The sequence below is a fragment of the Bombyx mori genome, chromosome 20 (genome assembly GCF_030269925.1).
Source record: "Bombyx mori chromosome 20, ASM3026992v2".
NCBI lineage: Eukaryota > Metazoa > Arthropoda > Insecta > Lepidoptera > Bombycidae > Bombyx > Bombyx mori.
In genome coordinates this window covers 10,134,104-10,155,012 of record NC_085126.1, presented here as the reverse complement: position 1 = coordinate 10,155,012, position 20,909 = coordinate 10,134,104, and the positions used below count along the sequence as shown (strand labels likewise).

At 40.9% G+C, this 20,909-nt stretch overlaps 1 protein-coding gene across 4 annotated transcripts; it reads left to right on the top strand.

The window, feature by feature from the left end:
• The first annotated feature begins 504 nt into the window (after positions 1 to 504).
• On the top strand, positions 505 to 20,427 carry LOC101736846 (uncharacterized). Of its 4 annotated transcripts, none has more exons than XR_009975742.1 (5): positions 505 to 777; positions 3,129 to 3,298; positions 6,898 to 7,037; positions 18,293 to 18,417; positions 20,298 to 20,425. XR_009975742.1 is itself a non-coding variant. In XM_021347955.2 (4 exons), the coding sequence occupies exons 1-4, from the start codon at positions 689 to 691 to the stop codon at positions 20,328 to 20,330; spliced, it is 432 nt and encodes a 143-aa protein (XP_021203630.1). In that variant the 5' UTR covers positions 506 to 688; the 3' UTR covers positions 20,331 to 20,425. The 4 variants fall into 4 exon arrangements, 2 of the variants coding, with proteins under 2 accessions (XP_021203630.1, NP_001296517.1); XR_002430497.3 differs by having other exon boundaries at positions 20,293 to 20,425; XM_021347955.2 differs by lacking the exon at positions 18,293 to 18,417 and having other exon boundaries at positions 506 to 777.
• The last annotated feature ends 482 nt before the right edge of the window (positions 20,428 to 20,909 follow it).

Below are 20,909 nucleotides of genomic sequence, written 5' to 3'. Positions count from 1 at the left end.
ATAGTCGAATTTCGACTACCAGGGGACCACTAGTTCTTATTATTTTCATCATTTCGCTTTACTGGTGGTAGGAGCTCTTGTGAGTCCGCGCGGTTAGGTACCACCACCCCGCCTATTTCTACCGTGAAGCAGTTGTGCATTTCGGTTTGAAGGGTGGGGCGGCCGTTGTAACTATACTGAGACCATAGAACTTATATCTCAAGGTGGGTGGCGCATTTACGTCTTAGATGTCTATGGGCTCCAGTAACCACTCAACACCAGGTGGGCTGTGAGCTCGTCCACCCATCAAAGCAATAAAAAAAAAACCTACGTATAGCCTATGTTATAAGCGGCTCGTGTTTTCGTCGATATAAATTTTACCAATGCGCTGATTAACGTAGATTTTTTTCTGTTTAGAAAATAAAATCAAACCGCAAATATAGTTACCATTAAGGTTTAATAAGCAAATTCATTAGCGCTCGGCACCTTTTTCAAATTATCAAGATACGAAGCTTATTTTGACAGCTGTAACTTTTGACATCTGTCAAAATCATCAAGTATGGCCTAGAACTACAAAATAAATTGAAACGATTCCAATCAACCATGCCCACAAAGTGACGAATAGCATTAACCAAAAAAAAAAAAAAATACATTCCCTATTTAACCTTAGGGTACAATAGCGTAAACAAAAATTGTGTCACTAACGAAAATGGGTAAGGTGCCTTATTTGTCCGATTCCGAAGCCACGGACGACACCTGCAGCTCATACGAGAACGGGAGTCGGAAAAAGAAATTCTCGTAAGTCATCAAATAATTCTCGTAAGTCATCAAATAATTACCACCACCCTACCTATTTCTGCTGTGAAGCAGACATGCGTTTCGGTTTGAAGGGTGAGGCAGCCGTTGTGCTATACAAAACTGACACTTAGAAGTCATGTCTTAAGGTCTGTGGCGCCGTTTACGTCGTTCATGTCTAGGGGCTCCATAATCTTCGAGATAATCTTCGATCAGATTGCGGAGACCGGTAGGCACGCGAAGATTATCTCTCAGGGCGGGCTGTAGTCTTCCCCGAGCGGAGTGGGTGGGGACGGAAAACAGTGTCGCGGGGGGTTCCACAGGGGTCGGTACTGGGTCCGCTCCTGTGGGATATAGGCTTCGACTGGGTCCTCCGTGGGGCTAACCTGCGTGGCGTCGAAGTGGTTTGCTACGCTGACGACACGCTGGTGACGGCCCGCGGAGACGACTACCGGTCAGCAGCCATCCTGGCTGTAGCAGGTGTAGCGACTGTGGTGAGTCGAATAAAGAGACTCGGCCTCGAGGTGGCCCTTCATAAATCCGAAGCAGTGTGCTTCCACTCGGCTCGGGAGGGGCCGCCTCAAGGCGCGAATCTCGTAGTCGGTGGTGTCACCATTGCTGTCCAGCCGAAGCTCAAGTATTTGGGCCTTGTGTTGGACAGCAAATGGAGATTCGACCACCATTTCAAAATGCTGGTTCCAAGGCTGATGGGGACGGCGGGTGCGCTGACCCGTCTTCTTCCCAACACCGGTGGATGCAGCGCCGGTATCCGGCGACTGTACCCGGGGGTGGTGCGTAGTATGGCCCTGTACGGTGCTCCCGTGTGGTCGCCCGCACTTACCGCGCGAAACGCGGCTCTGCTGCTCAGAGCTCAGCGGGCGCTCGCGGTGAGGGTCATCAGGGGGTACCGTACCATCTCTCAGGATGTGGCCTGTGCCCTCGCCGGATCCTTACCGTGGGACCTCGAGGCCGAAATCTTGGCCGCGACATACCGACGGAGAAGACAGTCCTCGACTCGGGAACAGACACCCGGCCCGTCGGTTGTCGATCGATGGAGGCATGCTGCGCGTGGTCTGGCGTATGCCAAATGGAGAGAGCGCTTGTTGGAGGAGCTCGGCCGAACTTCGGCCACTCGTCAGCGCACGCTCGAGGCACTGGTGCCTGTGCTGGAGGCATGGTCGGACCGGCGACATGGTGAGCTCTCCTTTCGCCTCACCCAGGTCCTTTCGGGGCATGGATGCTTCGGGAGGTATCTGTGGAGAGTCTGCAGAAGGGAGCCACATCCGGGCTGCCACCAGTGCGGGCACCCGAACGATGACGCTCAGCACGCGCTAGAAGCGTGCCCACGGTGGGAGCACCCGCGGCGAAACCTCGTCGCGGTGTTGGGGCAGGACCTCTCTTTGAGGGCTATCGTCGCCCGTATGGTAGAGGACCGGAGTTCGTGGGAGGCCATGGCTGGGTTCTGTGACTTGGTCATGGCGCTTCGTGAGGCTGAGGAGCGCGAAAGGGAATGGGATCCCTCTTCGGCTCCTCAGCGCAGAAGGCGGGGTGGACGGCGCGTGCGAGAAGCCGCCGCTCAGCCCTCGTAGGGACTATCGAGTGCCGGGTGCGGGGGCTCCCGGCACTCGACTGTTGGTCCGGTGGTGAAGCGGTGCAAGGTGGCTCCTGTGCGCCGCTCACGGTGTGTCGCCCGAGACGAGGTTCTACGGGATTTTCCCGGGGATGAAATCCCGTCTTAACATTGGTACGGGTACCGCCTAAGGCGAGACTTTCGGCGCGCATCGCGGTACCGTAAGTTTCGTGTAGTCGGTGTGGTGGAGCTCGATGGGGTTTAGTCGGTAGTCGTTCTGCGGGGCAAGTGCTTCGCGCGCCTTTTTCAAGGCGTAGTCTCCTGTGAGAAATTGGGGGAGGTGAAGGACCTCGGCCCTTCTCTTCTCCCCTTCTTCCTCTCAGGAGGCGCCGGAGTCCGACATAACCCGGTTCGTTACCCCCCTCGACCGGGTATCCGTAAATGGATTCCCCAGCGTTAAAAAAAAAAAAAAAAAAAAAAAAAAAAAAAAAAAAAAAAAAAAAAAAAAAAAAAAAAAAAAAAAAAAAAAAAAAAGGGGCTCCATAAACCACTTAACGTTGACCGTGAGAATATTCACTGGTCTAAGCAAAAACAAACCTTTTAAGGTTCAACTCGGGTTGTGATTTCGGTTCAGATAACAATACATGGTTCGTCTACTGTGTGCTAAAGTGCGAGTTTTTTAACTTGTCGATATCTTGTCTTAATAAATAAATAAAAAGTCTCCCTGCAATTGCCGCTAGGGGCGCTGTTTCAATTAAGCACCCAAATATCCAATAATTCACAGCATACTGAAATGCACGACCGGTAATATAAAGAAGAAGAAATGTAAGGTCCACAGCAAGTCGGAACCCGACGACTCGGACTACCGCAGCCGGACTAGGAGCAGGAGCAGAAGTGGTAACCGAGTGAGATACAAACTACCAGGGATCCTCAAGCGCGACAAGGATGGAGCATGTGAGTGTGTGTGTGTTTGATTAGCGACTGTGTCGTAAATTAATGAAGAGCTCAATTGCTAAAACGACATAAGCGCCACGTTTCGTACCATACAGAAATCTTCCTTAAAACGCTAGCAAACAAGTTTCATAAAAGGCAAATATACAAATTACAGTTTACTGGTGGTAGGACCTCTTGTGAGACCGCACGGGTAGGTACCACCGCCCCGCCTATTTCTGCCGCGAAGCAGTGATGCGTTTCGGTTTGAAGAATGGGGCAGCCGTTGTAACTATACTGAGACCTTAACACTTATATGTCAACGTGGTTGGCGCATTTACGTTTTTTTTATTTACGTTGTAAATGTCTATGGGCCACTTATAACCAGGTGGTCTGTGAGCTCGTCAACCCGTATAAGCAACAAAAACAAATTACAGCAAACTGTCCTATCAACACAGTATTTTACAACACGGTTTTCAACTCTGACACGAAAAGAAAAATTCCCCAAAACCCTCTCATAACAAAACTTCTACAGCACGACAGCGAGATTTTTGTATGAAATTATTTCGAAAATTACATTATGCACTAACAACAAACAATTTATGGGAATAACCGAAATTTTACTGCTTATTTTTATGTATAGGTAACTAGCTGACCCGGCAGACTTCGTAGTGCCTCAATCTATAAATAAAAGACACATCAAGGGGACACATCAAAGGAAAAACAAAATTGTTTGTTTTTATATAATTCCGAGCTTTTTTATACTTTCTCACCTTTTAAACCTTCCCTGGACTTCCACGAATGATTCAAGACCAAAATTAGCAAAATCGGTCCAGCCGTACTCGAGTTTTAGCGAGACTAACGAACAGCAATTCATTTTTATATATAGAGATAGATACCAACGGATTGGTATCAGTGGGTTGTATCTATAGGTTTTGTAGCCGTCGTAGCCTAAAGGATAAGACGTCCGGTGCATCCGTATGTAGCGGTGCGCCCGTGTTCGAATCTCGCCGGCAGCTACGAAATTTTCCAACGAAATACGTAGGTACTCAACAAATGTTCACGATTGACTTCCACGCTGAAGGAATAGCAAAGTGTAATAAAAATCAAACCCGCAAAATTATAATTTGCGTAATTATACTGGTGGTAGGACCTCTTGCGAGTCCGCACGGGTGGGTACCACCACCTTGCCTATTTCTGCTGTGAAGCAGTAATGCGTTTTGATTTGAAGGGCGGGGCAGCCGTTATAACTATACTGAGACCTTAAAAATCATATCTCAAGGTGATGGCGGCATTTACGTTGTAGATGTCTATGGGCTCCAGTAGCCACTTAAGACCAGGTGGGCTCGTCCACAGAAGAGGCTACGGGTTCAAATGCATTGAAATAAGAAAGTCTGTCTATATGTTAAATATACTTTTTTTATATCTACAGTACCTAACAATAAAATATAGTCATTTTATATTATTATACATTTAAGACTTCCTCTTCAATCACTCTATGTATTAAAAAAAACCGCATCAAAATCCGTTGCGTAGTTTTAAAGATTTAACATACAGATATAGGGTCAGAGAAAGCGACTTTGTTTTATACTATGTAGTGATGAGATTATATGAAAAAAAATGTACCTCTGAAAACTATAGTTTTGCTTCAATATCGATTATAATAGTTACTAGTGGTCCCGGAGCAATCGAAATTCGACTATAATTAATTGAAATTATAAGTTTGAACATCATTAAGGTTCTATTATCAAAGACTATTATACTTCTTTATTTACAGATTTCGCCAAAACCACACCATAGACAAATAATATTAAAGATAAACAATATTAACCTATTCTTAATTTGACCACAGACTTTATGCAGTAACAAAGTTTGACAATAAACGAAGAATATATAATTATATGCTTGTGCGTCAAATACACGGTAGTGTGCGTAATGTTTTTTTTTTATTGATTTAATGTATTACTAATGCATATTAAAAAAAATAGTATTCTGCACTCCTTCTCTATATTCTCTATAAGTGTGGGAAATTTCATACTTCTCTGTCCGTGGATGTTTCGTAAAAAGGGATAAAGTTTTTGCTTCACGTATTAATATTATAGATGATGTCATACTACTGATACTATACAATGTTTTCGCAACTACGCCCGGCCGACTCGTTAGCTCAGTAGGTTAGAGCGCCGATATAAAAATTATCTTGATCACCGGAGGGCGGAGGTTCAAATCCTTCACGAGTCAGTTTTTTTTTTATCTATACTAATATATAAATCTACAGTGGTTTTTACGGATGTTCCGTTATAACTACTGAACCATGCATCCGATTGACTTGAAATTTGGTATCCATGTAGAAAATACATGTACTTAATGGATAGGCTAATATTTATATGAGTGTTGGACTCCCTACACCAGTTGCGGAGGCGTTAATGATGAGAATATTTTCGGGGGGTGAAAAATAATAATGTTAATTTTAAATGCCCAGTGAAGCGGACGGGTACAGCTAGTATTTTATAAATTGCTTTTTTAATTTTACCTCTTTTTAAATATTTCAACATAATTATTACAAAGTTAAACACATTCGATTAACTTGAAAATTTGAACACATATTAAGTGTAAATGATAATTTTTATATAATCATGATTCTCCTGTCCTTCTCCCAGTCACCTGGGGTCGGCGCAACATGTTTTCTCCTTCCATACTCCTCTGTCATATACCATTTCTTCGCTCACTACCTTCTTACACATATCGTCTTTCACGCATATACTTAGTCTGGCCATAAATACTGTTACAATTAAAAATAAATAAAATATTACATTTGAATTCGGAATCTGTAATTTTATATGATTGCTCATTGAGTTTTCTTATTTTGGCGCCAATACATTGTACAATATTTTGCGATATTAAAATGGAGTGGGGTGATAAAGAGAACCGAATCGCTGTGATTGCATTACACATCTCTTAAAATATCAACTTTTAAAATACGCGACATGGTTCTAGGTGCTATCTTCATCTCCCGAGATAAAATCTTTTGCTTTCGGACAGGATTTCTTCGAATTCTTTCCCTTACTGCTTTGACCACCCTTTTCACACGAACACTACGTGGACGGCCAGACCTTTTTCTGTCACAAACAGAGGAGGTCTCATTGCACCTATTAATAGCCCGGTACACAAACATTTTACTAATACCAAGCGTATGGAGAGTTTTAAAAATTGCATTTGGCTCCATACCTACTTTGTGTAATGCAATCACAGCGATTCGGTTCTCTTGATCACCCCGCTCCATTTTAATATCGCAAAATATTGTACAATGTATTGGCGCCAAAATGAAAAAAACTCAATGAGCAATCATATAAAAATGACAGATTCCAAATTGAAATGTAATATTTTGTTTATTTTTAATTGTAACAGTATTTATGGCCAGACTAAGTATAGAGGGGGGATGTTATTCCTTCACCGTAGAAGTCAATCGTGAACAATTGTCAAGTACGTATTTCAATACAAAAATTGGTACCCGCCTGCGGGATTCGAACACCAGTGCTTCGTTTGATACGATTGCACCGGACGTCTTATCCTTTAGGCCACGATGACTTCAATAGTATATAAATAGTTTGTATTGGTTGATACAGCTTCAGACGACGACGAAGAAAGCGAAGTGCTAAGACCCAAGTCTCAAGATAGATGTCTCGTCGGTCGAGTGCCCAGACCGGCTGGGGCGAAGCCCGGTCGTGGCGGAGGCGTCGCTATCGTTGTCAAGAGGAACGTCAGCGTGAGTTTGTTAACTTTCCGTTAGTAAACGTTGCCTGTAACTACACAGCGTGGTTGGCGTCATAGAGCGAAAATTGAATAGGTTTGAACTTTTTTTACTGGTGGTAGGACGTCTTGTGAGTCCGCACGGGTAGGTACCACCACCCCGCCTATTTCTGCCGTGAAGCAGTAATGCGTTTCGGTTTGAAGGGTGGGGCAGCCGTTGTAACTATACTTGAGACCTTAGAACTTATATCTCAAGGCGGGTGGCGCATTTACGTTGTAGATGCCTATGGGCTCCAGTAACCACTTAACACCAGGTGGGCTGTGAGATCGTCCACCCATCTAACCAATAAAAAAAATTCTATTGAGCACCACAGGATCGGACGCTGTGGTGAAGCTTGGGGAAGGACTATGTCCAGCAGTGGATATCTATGGGCTGAAAGATAGAGAAGACCGTAGATTGTGTTAAGTAGTCATCGAAGCCCGTGGACCTTAAGAGATAAGGTTGAAGTCACAATTATTTATTTAATCAACTTTTTGCACAACAGTACAGTGGGAGAATTAATGCCTTTGGCATTCGCTAAAGCAATCAATTATCAAAATCAATTATGTTATAGCAGTCCCATACGAAACTAAGCGCATGAGTGTTTCGCTGCAAATAAGGCAGATCGGTGGTACCCATCCGTTGGGGTCTTTAATACCTCACGACTAGTAAAAGGTGGTGTCAATACGCTAGTGCTTATGAAGAGTTTATTTTCTTTTAAAAAGAAACGAACCTATCTATAATGTAATTAAGATTAATTTTAAGGGATAATTATTATTTTTAATTGTCATATATTGGAATTTACGGATTCAATAACAATTTTCGTGGCCACAGACAAATGGTGAATAATCTATCTATAATCTATATAACTATATATATAAAGGAATTGCTGTTCGTTAGTCTCGCTAAAACTCGAGAACGGCTGGACCGATTTGGCTAATTTTGGTCTTGAATTATATGTGGAAGTCCAGAGAAGGTTTAAAAGGTAGATAAATTAATGAAAATGCTCGAAATTAAATAAAAATAACAATTTTGTTTTTCACTTTATGTGTCCCCCGTCGGTCTTTTATTTATCGATTGAGGCCCTACAAAGTTTTTTTTTTTTTTTATTTTTTTTTTATTGCCTTTGTAGGCAGACGGGCATACGGCCCACCTGATGGTGAGTGGTTACCGTCGCCCATGGACTTCAGCAATGCCAGGGGCAGAGCCAAGCCGCTGCCTACCGCTAACCGTCTGCCGGGTTAGCTAGTAATAAATAACTGAGAATAAATCACGCACGGTCATCCGGCCCCAATTTAGGATTCCCCGTATTATGAGTACCAGATACTGATATGCGTTTAAATATACACATATATAAATAATAAGCACCCAGGGAAAGAGCAAACAAACCTTTTTCGTCACACAAATGTTTCCTCGACGTGGGAATCGAACCCACGACCCTCGGCTCAACAGTCAGGGCCGTTAACTACCGCACCACCGAGTCAGTCACAACGGATGACTTAAAAAAAAATTATTTTTTTATTTTTTTTATTGCTTAGATGGGTGCACGAGGTCACAGCCCACCTGGTGTTAAGTGGTCACTGGAGCCCATAGACATATACAACGTAAATGCGCCACACACCTTGAGATATAAGTTCTAAGGTCTCAAGTATACTACAACGGCTGCCCCACCCTTCAAACCGAAACGCATTACTGCTTCACGGCAGAAATAGGCAGGGTGGTGGTACCTACCCGTGCGGACTCACAAGAGGTCCTACCACCAGTAAAAGTAGTTAAACCGAAGAAAACCTTACCAAGTTAAAGTATCTTTATAGCCGGTTTGTAATTTATAAACTTGAGCATAAGGCAAAAGCTAGGCACCGTATTTCATGAAACTTTTTGTGTTCGAAAGTGTCCCCTACATTCCAACTGTTAAAGTCGAGAATACACATAATATCCGGAACTTGGAGCATTGGTAAGGCGTTAACGACTCCGAAGAGAGCTGTTAGGATTTGAAATACATTGAACTAATAATACGAGTGTGCTCAATGCTTTGGAAGTGGTGTTTTATAGAAACTACTAGCTGATCCGGCAGGTTTCGTAGTGCCTCAATCGATAAATAAAAGACCTAAGCTTTTGTATAAAATAAATTAAAAACAAACAAAAGAAATCCGTCCGACGGTGGACACATCAAAGGAAAAACAAAATTTCTATTTTTATTAAATTCCAAGCATTTCTGGACTTCCACAAATAATTTACAGACGCGAAATAAGCGATAACTACGAACTATTTAAATTTAAAAATTTCGTTGTTGCAAATTGTAGGACACAGACTGCGGATGGAAACGAGATGAAGCGGCAGTTCTGCAGTATAGGCACAGTACCTTATGTAGTCCTTACTGCAGGCTCGTACCGATAGGCGATGAGAAACACCAACAATTTGACTTATTTTCATACAAATTCAACAGAGACACGAAGCGCGCGCGCGGTAGTTCAGCCATTACATTTTCTTCTCCAGTCGATGTCTCCACACGATTTCGCTCGCACGCGTCGGTAGGTAAAGTGCAGGAGAGGGATGGGACAGGATTTGCAAAAACCAAATTAATGTTGCTATCTTTCGAAACCAAAAACTGACAGTTATAAACCAGCACAACCATAATTTAAGACCAAAATTAGCCAAATTGGTCCAGCCATTCTTGGATTTTAGCGAGACTAACGAACAGCAATTCATTTTTATATATATAGATTAAAATTTGTTTCACTTTTATTTTTTCTCTTACATATTCGCTGGTAGCCTAAGGGGCTATTCCAGCTACGCGCGGACGGGTAGGTGAGCTCTCGGGCTCAACTTGAGAGAATTTGCTAACACTAGCCCTAGCAAGAGCAGTACTTCGCAGAATCTACCACCGGATCGGAATCGCGACCCACTGAGAAATCTGACGAGAAACTAAGTGGGCTGTGTCTATGGGCTAGTTCACTCGTCGAACTCTTCGTCGTAATTGACAAATTCGACGAGGACGCTGACCGGTGTTTGAGGATTCCTAAAAGCACCGAAAGTGGATTCGGGGGATCAAGCAAGACATAATTCGGGCGATGGCGGCTTTGCGTTGCTCCGTCCCTTGGGTCGGATAAATTTTAGTTTCACAATAGTTATTGTAAAACTGTCATCGCTCACATTGCAACTGATTTGGTCATCAAGGGGTCATGAGAATATCAATATTTCAGTTAAACGAATCCTTAAAAGCCACTACATTGTCAATTTCGGGTTCCACTGAGGTTAGAAATGCGGAGAAGGCGTCAAATGGCGTCACTAATCCGAACCTTATGGTTGATTTGATGTCAAAACATGTAGTTGCCTACTTATCCAAATCTCGAGTACATTTCGTACATCAATGTTTCGAGTTTCAACTGATTCCCGATATTTTAGAGCGAGTTCAGTTCATTTTTCTTCCGAAAAGTCTCCCAGCAGGCCTCCCTCCTCTTTGGGTCTTTGATGTACATTCTGCAATTCGGTCTCTCGAGGATCTCTATTTAGACGAAAAATCTTATCGCGTTTATTAATAAATATGATGTGACCATAGGATGTACACGTTGTTCTTCGTTTATTGCACTCATATTCCATCATTCAGATCTTGTAGCAACTGGTGATGTCGTGGCGTGCAACCTCTTTGACAGGGCATAAGACCTACAACGACTAGACACAGACTAAGACAGAGACTTGACAAATTCAAAAATAAAGAGGGAAATGGAATGAGTGCGTGGGTGACTAACAGCAGACAGTACTTTTTTTGACTTACTAAAAGACGGACACGAATCAGACGACAAGGAACGAATTGACCATTCTGATATGTACATAAAATACATGACAAAACGAACGACGCGACCGTTCAAATTGTCCTTCGACCGTTCAGGCGAGTAACGCGAATCGAATCCAAACCTTTTTGTCTTAATTATTATAGGCATCATGAAGTTATATCTCTAACTTTTTATGTGGGTTGCAGATTTAAGGTTGACATTTGATGGCATAATTTGTAAATTTTTTAATAGTTTTTAATGTGGTATATCCAAGAAACGCTGGTTGGATGTGGTAAAGGCCGATATGGAGGACAATAACCTCACTCAGAAGGATGCCAAAGACCGGGCAAAGTGGAGAAATTTAAGTAGGAAAATCTGAGAAATCGCACTCTGACATTAGACCGCGTAAAAGCTAAGAAGAGGTTTTTAATGTGGTTGTATTGTTAGCTTCAGACGGGTTCTTGAGTAGAGTCAGCGCACTTGTTATCGTAACTTGGGATGCTCCTCGACTAGGCGGTGCGATGATTTGCGACTTGGGGCTGGAGGGATGAGAAGATCCGAAGATAGGGCTCAGTGGACGATTGGGCCGCTGCTAATGATAATGATTGTTAGCTTTGTTTTCGCTCGCGTCTTTGGATAATCGATTTCAAAGGACGAAAAAAGACCTGCATTCAATGCCTTTCATGGTGGATCTTTTTAGGAAATCTAGCGATTTTCAGTTCAGATCTTCAGTTTTTGGTTTAAGCGGAAAACTACATACACACGGTGCTTCAACAAGAAACGTCATTGTTGATTTAATTGATGCTTTGAGCAAAACAGATCGCCGTAGGAATACCGATTCTTGTCTAAAACGATAGATCTTCGAGTCGATTCGAGTCGATTCACGACAAAATCGATTTCGAGAAGATTTAAAAAAAATCGATTTCATTATTGCTTCAGTTGTTGTTTATGAAGGAGAACTATAGACATACGAAGAATCAACAAAAAACGTTACATATGAATGAATCACTAGCAGGGCGTAAATTATCCTAAATTATGGTAGCACCGGCCAAACAAAAACTCATTTTTCATCATCAACAACGACTGTTTATTTATTGAGAGAAGGCGAAGGGAACTGAAGCAATCGATTGAATTTGTGATTAATTTGAATAAAAATATCGATTAATGTAAAGGGTATTTATGTATCGAACTGTTTTTTTTTACTCGTTCGGACGTATTATTTCTGAAGTAGGAATGTCTGCGACCACCAATCAACAAAGCATCATAGTAGGATGATAAATAAGACTGTTTTCGCTCAACATGATTAATTAATGTCCACAATAAATCACTATAAATATCATAATATTGTGCGAACGTGAAACTGGACGTGTTCCAGAAATTGACGTCATAATACTAGTTGATTAGAGCTTATTTTTAATGGCAACGACACGACTCGTTAGCTCAGTAGGTTAGAGCGCCGATATAAAAATTATCTTGACCATCGGAGGGCGGAGGTTCAAATCCTTCACGAGTCAATTTTTTTTCTTTTTATTTTGAGGTATTTTTGAAACTAGAGAAGATCGACTTTGGCTCTGCTATCATAAAACAGTACCATATGCTGAAACTACTCGCGCGCTACTTGTCATACGTTGATGGTACTATATCTTCCTTGAAGAATCAGCAACTTTACTGAAAGTGAATTTACACGACTTTTTAGATTTTGACGGATTTTTGGGAACGGTTGGCTGAATGAGCTCATGGTCCATCTGTAGCTACCGGAGCCCATAGATATAGTCCGCACGAGTAGGTAACACGACCCTGCCTATTTCTGCCGTGAAGCAATGATGCGTTTGTGTTTGCGCAGTGAGTTTCAGTTTGAAGGTTGAGGCAGCCGTTATACTGTACAAACTGAGACCTTAGAACTCATGTCTGGTGGTAGGACCTCTTGTGAGTCCACACGGGTGGGTACCACCGCTCTGCCTATTTCTGCCGTGAAGCAGTAATGCGTTTCGGTTTGAAGGGTGGGGCAGCTGTTGTAACTATACTGAGATCTTAGAACTTATATCTCAAGCTAGGTGGCAGCATTTACGTTGTAGAAGTCTACGGGCTCCGGTAACCACTAAACATCAGGTGGGCCGTGAGCTCGTCCACACACCTAAGCAAAAAATTAATAAAAGTTATAACGTGAACGCCGCCCCCATTTTAGGACTTGAGGTCATTGTCTGAATTGCATGACATAACGGTGGCCTCACACATATTAGTCGGCTTGCTTCCGTAACGGGCATAATAGTAGTGACCATTCGGAGTGCCTTAGAAATATAATGTACCTACTACCAATAAACACGGATAAAACGGAAGCATAGACTGTAGACACTTACTTGAGAAAATCAACTTTAGCGTTCCATACCCCTGCCCACAGCATCCTATCATTAAAATTTTCCATCTTCCCGCAAGTAGAACAAACCTCCTTAGATATTCCCCTATAACAAAGATTGGTAGTGAATATAACCAAATATGTGCATTACTTGACGGCATCGACATTTTTAACGGCACGTGTCCTGGTCTCAAGAACAAATTAGTATCCAAGTTCCTTTGTTTATAATTGTTTATTTTTATTTTTATTCCTTAGATGGGTGGACGAGCTCACAGCCCACCTGGTGTTAAGTGGGTACTGGAGCCCATAGACATCCACAACGTAAATGCGCCACCCACCTTGAGATATAAGTTCTAAGGTCACAGAATAGTTACAACGGCTACCCCACCCTTCAAACCGTAACGCATTACTGCTTCACGGCAGAAATAGGCAGGGCGGTGGTACATACCCGCGCGGACTCACAAGAGGTCCTACCACCAGTAATTACGCAAATTATAATTTTGCAGGTTTAATTTTTATTACACGATGTTATTCCTTCACCGTGGAAGTCAATCGTGAACATTTGTTGAGTACGTATTTCATTAGAAAAATTGGTACCCGCCTGAGATTCGAGCATCGGTGCATCGATCGATACTAATGCACCGGACGTTTTATCCGTTAGGCCGTGGTTAGGCCACGACGACTTAACACTCTTGACTTGATGAGAGAATGTTAAGTAGTTAACTCTTATTTTCATGTTATTTTCAATTATTATTTTTTGTCGTTCTGTTAACATTTAAATTTGGCCTATTTTTCCGCTGTTTGTAAAATTGCTGTAACATGTCATAGTGAGTGTTATAAGAGATTGCTGTACATGCCTGTAACTGGCTTACATACCAGTACTTAATTTTATACATGTTAATTTTAAGCTTGAATGTCTTGTGTGTATTGCTGTTGGCGTGTCTAAATAAATAAACACAAAAATGTAATGAAATGTGTTCCATTATCTAAAAGATTGCCACCGGTACAGCTAGAATCGAAGTCACGTGTGATCAGGGCTCCAGAGTGAGAAATCTCATTACGAAATGCGTCACGTAATATATGGATAGCCCACTGGGTTTCTGGGTCGCGTTTCGGATCTGGTGGTAGATTCTGCGAAGCACTGCTTTTTTTATTACTTAGATGGGTGGACGAGCTCACAGCCCACCTGGTGTAAAGCGGTTACTGGAGCCCATAGACATCCACAACGTAAATGCGCCACCCACCTTGAGATATCAGTTCACGCGCTAACACAAATACAGGTACCGACTGCATGCATTGAAAAAAAAAGCGGTTCATTATATAATAATAAAAAAAAGAACTATACATAACATTACATGGAGACCTTACATTATTACACATTTACTACCAAATACGCTATTATTATTTTTTTTTTTTTTTTTTTGCTTAGATGGGCGAACGAGCTCACAGCACACCTGGTGTTAAGTGGTCACTGGAGCCCATAGACATCTACAACGTAAATGCGTCACCCACCTTGAGATATAAGTTCTAAGATCTCAGTATACCCTTCAGACCGAAACGCATTACTGCTTCACGGCAGAAATAGGCGGGGCGTTAGTACCTACCCGCGCGGACTCACAAGGGGTCCTACCACCAGTAATTACGCAAATTATATTACTTAATTGAAAAAATTCATTGAGCAAGGTTGTAGACTTCTTAAAACTGTCAACAGTGCCAGGAAAAACGTCCAGAGAATACTTGTTATGATATTTTATGTTATGTTCTAAATGTTTTATCGATGGATTCTTGTCCGCCTCCACGCGATACTCGTCATACTAAAGGAAAATAGTGTGTAGATATAATAATATGTAGAGTGTGCTCCGTATAATGCTGTCATGATGTGTGGGCGTCAAATGTATTTTTATTAAGGACTGCACACACGTTCGGATTCAGTCTGGCCGCACCGCGAATTTGATACGACGCTGTTTTATAGCCCAGTTTTTTTCTTCCCTACCTATTCGTACGTAGCCTAAGGTGTACGCCTGGACGGGTAGGTGATCTCACAGACTCAATCTAAATTTGCTAACAATGGCCTTAGTGAGACCAAAGCTTCGCATAATCTACCACCGGATCGGAAACGCGACCCACTGAGAAGATCCGGCGGGAAACTCAGTGGGCTGTGTCTATGGGTTAATTTACTCGTCGAGCCCTTCGTTCTCATATCAATGTGGTTTCGTGATTTTCCATAGTATCTATATATTAATACGTGAAGCAAAAACTTTGTATCCCTTTTTACGAAAATTGCGCGAATGGAGGAGTATGAAATTTCCCACACTTATAGAGAATATAGAGAAGAAGTGCACAATGCTAATATTTTTTTTAAAATAATGCATAAAAGATACATTAAATCAATAAAGAAAACATTACACACACTACATACCATGTATTTGACGCACACACGCATGCATACTATTTATTGTCAAACTTTTGTTCTTGACGTCTGTTGTCAAATTAAGAATAGAATAAGGTTGTCTTTGTTAATATTTTTTATAGTGTAGTCTTGGCGAAATTTGTGATTATAGAAGTATAAAATACAATCATAATAGTGTACAAACTTACAATTCCAATGAATTATAGTCGAATTTCGACTACTGCGGGACCTCTAGTCTAGTTAATTAGTTTATTAATATTAGTCGTCTACTGATGATTTAGTCGCTATCTCAGTAATCAGTTCAATGTAGATTTTTGCAACTAGAGAATTGATTGAAGATGCACCTCCGAAGATTGTTTTGTAAATTATATCCATCAAAGTATCACTACATAGTATAAAACAAAGTCGCTTTCTCTGTCCCTATATCTGTCTGTCCCTATGTAGGTATGCTTAAATCTTTAAAACTACGCAACGGATTTTGATGCGGTTTTCTTTAATAGATAGAGTGATTAAAGAGCAAGGTTTAATAACATCCATTAAATAGTGGAAAAATCAATAATAAATTACAGTTTCCGAAGCGAAGCGAGGGCGGGTCGCTAGTTATCCATATGGCTTACCAAATTTTTTTGTAAAAACTAGAAGCATTTTCCATTACTCTAGAAAGTTGCATATAGCTCCCCGTAATCATCTATGGCAGTGCACCATTGTTTGATCATAACATTATAAGTAAGTTTAAGCCAATGGCCATTTTTATTGCTTTAAATTTTCAACGTTCACAAAAATCGAACAGGATCATAAGTATTCGTAAAGTTCGTAGTCGTTTCCGTTTTCATTTTTGAATATTCAGTATCTTAGTTACACATTCTCTTTGGAGCCATTGTCGCGTAAAGATGTATTGGTTTACAGAAGACTCCTCGCTCGATTAGACATCATACGCAAGAGAAAAGCCAATTTCACTGTATGGTCGTTGGTTTTATATAATGCAACGTACCGAAATCATGGGAGCCGCGAACCGGATCCGATCGTGTGAATAGACCTTTATACTATATCAAGTTCGTTGGCTAACGCGAACGACTACAAATAGCAGTGATGTCATGCTGCTATTTGTGATCCATATTTTGACATTGCTCCTCACGGGACTCGTTAGCTCAGTAGGTTAGAGCGCCGATATAAAATTTATCTTGATCATCGGAGGGCGGAGGTTCAAATCCTTCACGAGTCAGGTTATTTTTTTTTGTTTTAACAATTGGAATGAAAAATTGGTTCGCAATGAATGCATCTGTAATTTGATACGTAGGAATGATGTAATTTCATTCTTTTGTATTTATTTAAATCCTTCATAAAGAGAGAGAGAGAGAGAGAGAGAGAGAATACACTTTATTGCACACCAAAACACAATTTACATTCAAAAAACAATAAAAAAAAGCATATCCATTTGTACAATAGGCGGTCATATCGCTAAAAGCGATCTCTTCCAGACAACCGTTTAATTTACAGAAATTCTAGAAAATATAGCAGGTATGTTGCGGTGTAATTAATATAGACAATACATTATTATAGAAAATATACAATAAACATAATATATACCGTTTCCATATATGTAATATGAAATATATACCAATATTTATAGACCAATATACATACTTACATACATGTAGGATTTAATTATTACTAACATTTCTAATTATTGTAAAACATTTCTGAACGAGTGAAAGGATTCTGAACGCATGCTGTGTGAAAGGGACGGATGTAGCTCTATCTCTCTCTCTCTCTCGCACGACGCCGCCATTATGAGTAAGATTTGTTTAATGAGCTATTTAAGATTTTTTTTAATATTTTTATTTGTTTATTTTGAATTTATTTGAATTTATTTAATATAAAAAGTAAGTTAAACCCAAGAAATAGTGATTTCATTTAGACCCACACCTACATACAATACATACTAATATACTCATATTTCGTATTGATTCATTTTATTAATAATTTTAAACGGTTTTAGTTATCAATGTTTGTTTAATTATTTATTTTTAGTCGTCCGTGCTTTGTTTTAGAGTAAAACAATCTTACTTACTGTTAAGATGAGTGGTTTTTTTTATTGTTTAGATGGGTGGACGAGCTCACAGCCTGGTGTTAAGTGATTACTGGAGCCCACAGATATCCACAACGTAGATGCGCCACCCACCTTGAGATATAAGTTCTAAGGTCTCAAGTATAGTTACAACGGCTGCCCCGCCCTTCAAACCGAAACGCATTACTGCTTCACGGCAGAAATAGGCAGGATGGTGGTACCTGCCCGCGCGGACTCACAAGAGGTCCTACTACCAGTAACCAGGACCACCATTCGACGAACACATCACAAAAGGATTGTTTTTATTTGTTTTCTTCTTATTCTTCTTTAACCCGTGTCCACCCAAAGCCAAGTTGAAGTCGTTGTGGCCTAAGCAATAAAAAAAAGAGTATTAAGCGGTAGGCAGCGGCTTGGCTTTGCCCCTGGCATTGCTGAAGTCCATGGACGACGGTAACCACTCACCATCAGGTGGGCCGTATGCTCGTCTGCCTACAAGGGCAATAAAAAAAAAGAGTACCAAAAAAAATGTAGGCTCGTGAAGGATTTGCACCCTCGCCCTCTGATGTCCGCGGACCGATAGCTAACTGAACGAGCATGTTCAATTGCGCAACCCCTTTCTTTTGTCAGAAAAGGGAGAGCCGTCGTCCCTGGGACATCAGCGCTCTAAACTACTGAGCTAACGAGCCATTTGTTTGGGGGGATGAAAAGCAAGAATTGTTCCCTTGGAATTTAGAATCACAAAAAAAAGAAAGGTATAGTTGATTTGAACCCCCGCCCTTCCAAGTTCAGGCTACCTCCGAAGCACCGTCTGCCGTTGAGGTAACCTCTCAAGCAATTTGTTAGGGAATATAAGCATTGCTTGAACGAGAATTCGTGTTTTAACTAAAGCTTAATCGCTTCTCATTCATTCGAAGCGCTTTTAATGCAATACATATTTTTAATTTTCACGTACACCCAGAATTATTAAATACTAGCTGACCCGGCAGACTTTATAATGCCTCAGTCGATAAATAAAAGACTTAAAACGTTTGTATAAAATAAACTTAAAACAAACAAAAGAATCCGTCCGACGGGGGACACATCAAAGGAAAAACAAAATTGTTATTTTTATTTAATTCCGAGCATTTTCATATTTATCTACCTTTTAAACCTTCTCTGGACTTCCACAAATAATTCAAGACCAAAATTAGCCAAACCGGTTGAGCATTTCTCGAGTTTTAGCGAGACTAACGAACAGCAATTCATTTTTATATATATTGAAGATTATGAAGAGTTTGTTTGTTTGAACGCGCTAATCTCAGGAACCACTAGTCCGATTTGAAAAAATCTTTCAGTGTTAGATAGCCCATTTGTTGATGACGGCTATAGGCTATACAGCATCACGGTAAGACTAATACAAGTGGAACACCAATAAGGAATGTTTCAAAATATTTTCACTTTCTACGCAAATGAAGTGGGGTGAGGTAAAATTTAGCGTTATGCCAAAGTAACTATTCCACGCGGACGTAATCGCAGGCACAAGCTAGTTTATTATACATTGATACGTATAAAGGAACTGTACGTGAATAAAATAAATGAGAATTAATGGTAGCGCATATGGCCGAGACGAGCGCGACAAGCCAGCCAGGAAAATTGTCCTTAGGTTGATTTATTATGGTGGGACAAGAAATTTAACTTACAGTTTCTAACCTCCCGGGCTCTGGTTAGTAGAATTGCCTTAGTTGGAACCTGTGAAGTTTGTTGTTGAAAAATAGAAACCACTAAAAATTGAGGTGGGCTTTGAGAGAGAAGTTTTTTAATACGCTTTTATTAGCTTCAGACGTATGTATGTTTATAACGGAATCTTTGACATTGTCGATGACTATGGGCTCCAGCGACCATTTAACACTGGGTGGGCCGTGAGCTCGTCCAGCCTTCTTTTCTTTTTCTTCACCTTATTTCTACTGGGTGGTTAATTTTTCTCTTCCATTCTCCTTTATAGCACTCACTCCTCTCTCTCTCTCTCTCTCATATCCTCATTTACACACTCTATCCATGTATTCTTCGGTCGACCTCTTCCCCCTTTACCTTGCACTACCATCTCCATACATGAGCTCGTCCACCCATCTTAGCAAATACATACATATATTGGGATTGAATTGGGCTTTAGCCAGGCTTGGTATCCTCATCCTTAATATTTGCTGACGCGAAATACCTTTAAGCATGAAAGAAGGACGGAATAGTCCAAATTCTTCATCACAACCACATCCAAGACCCAACCATGTCTCGCATGGTCGCTAGCTTTAACGTTGCACTTAATGTCACAAGATTCATATATCCGTTTGACATAGCGTCGTTGTCAAACCAAAATCTGCTATGGGCACTGTTTGAGATTTTTACTTTTTGACCTTTTTGTATAGTTCACAGCCCTATCTTCCGTATAAAAAAATTTAGCTTTAATATTTATCTATAGCTTTCTTTTGCTATAGTTTTTAAAAATTCACCTTCATATAAAGTTTTATAGGCTAATGTTTTTACTCGTTAATTCAAAATAGAGTTTTTGCACATAGCAGATTTGGTTTGACGGCGACGATAGACTAAAAAAATCGAATTAAAATTTTATGGCCTTAATTTCTCCGTCATTCTAGAACAGATTTCCAAGTCTCCAGCCCCAAGCATCGACTAGCATCCCCAAGCACAAGAGATCGTCGCGGCGACAGCTTTCCAAGAAACTGTCTTATTAGTAGACGTTGCAATCAACGAATAAAGCGGTAAAGAAGCTTTTTTGGTTTTTCTTTTACGTCAATAATACACGTCCAGTTTATACATATATACCTAACCCCTCAACTTAGCAAAACCTCACTTTACGAGTGCGTGCCCCAAGCCTCAGTTTGCGACTTATGAAGAACAGCTGTCAAGGCTATAATAGACAGCAATTCCACATGACCACATTTGCTCTGCCAAGAGTAACTGGCTATGATGTAGATGATGATGATAATGATACCCCTCAACATAGAATCGTCATGGTAAGAGGTGACTTAATTAAGTGAAGTGGTGAATTTAAGCTTTATCTTAACACCAGGTGGGCTGTGAGCTCGTCCACACATTTAAGCAATAAAAAAAAAAAAAAAAAAAAAAAAAAAATTATCTTCAAAATTTGCAAAACTAATTTTTAGACGTTTATCGTTAAAGATATCGTTTAGAGTTCGGTGGGGCTTTTAATCAGACTAGTGGAAAGCTTTTTTTTATTGCATCTATGGGTGGA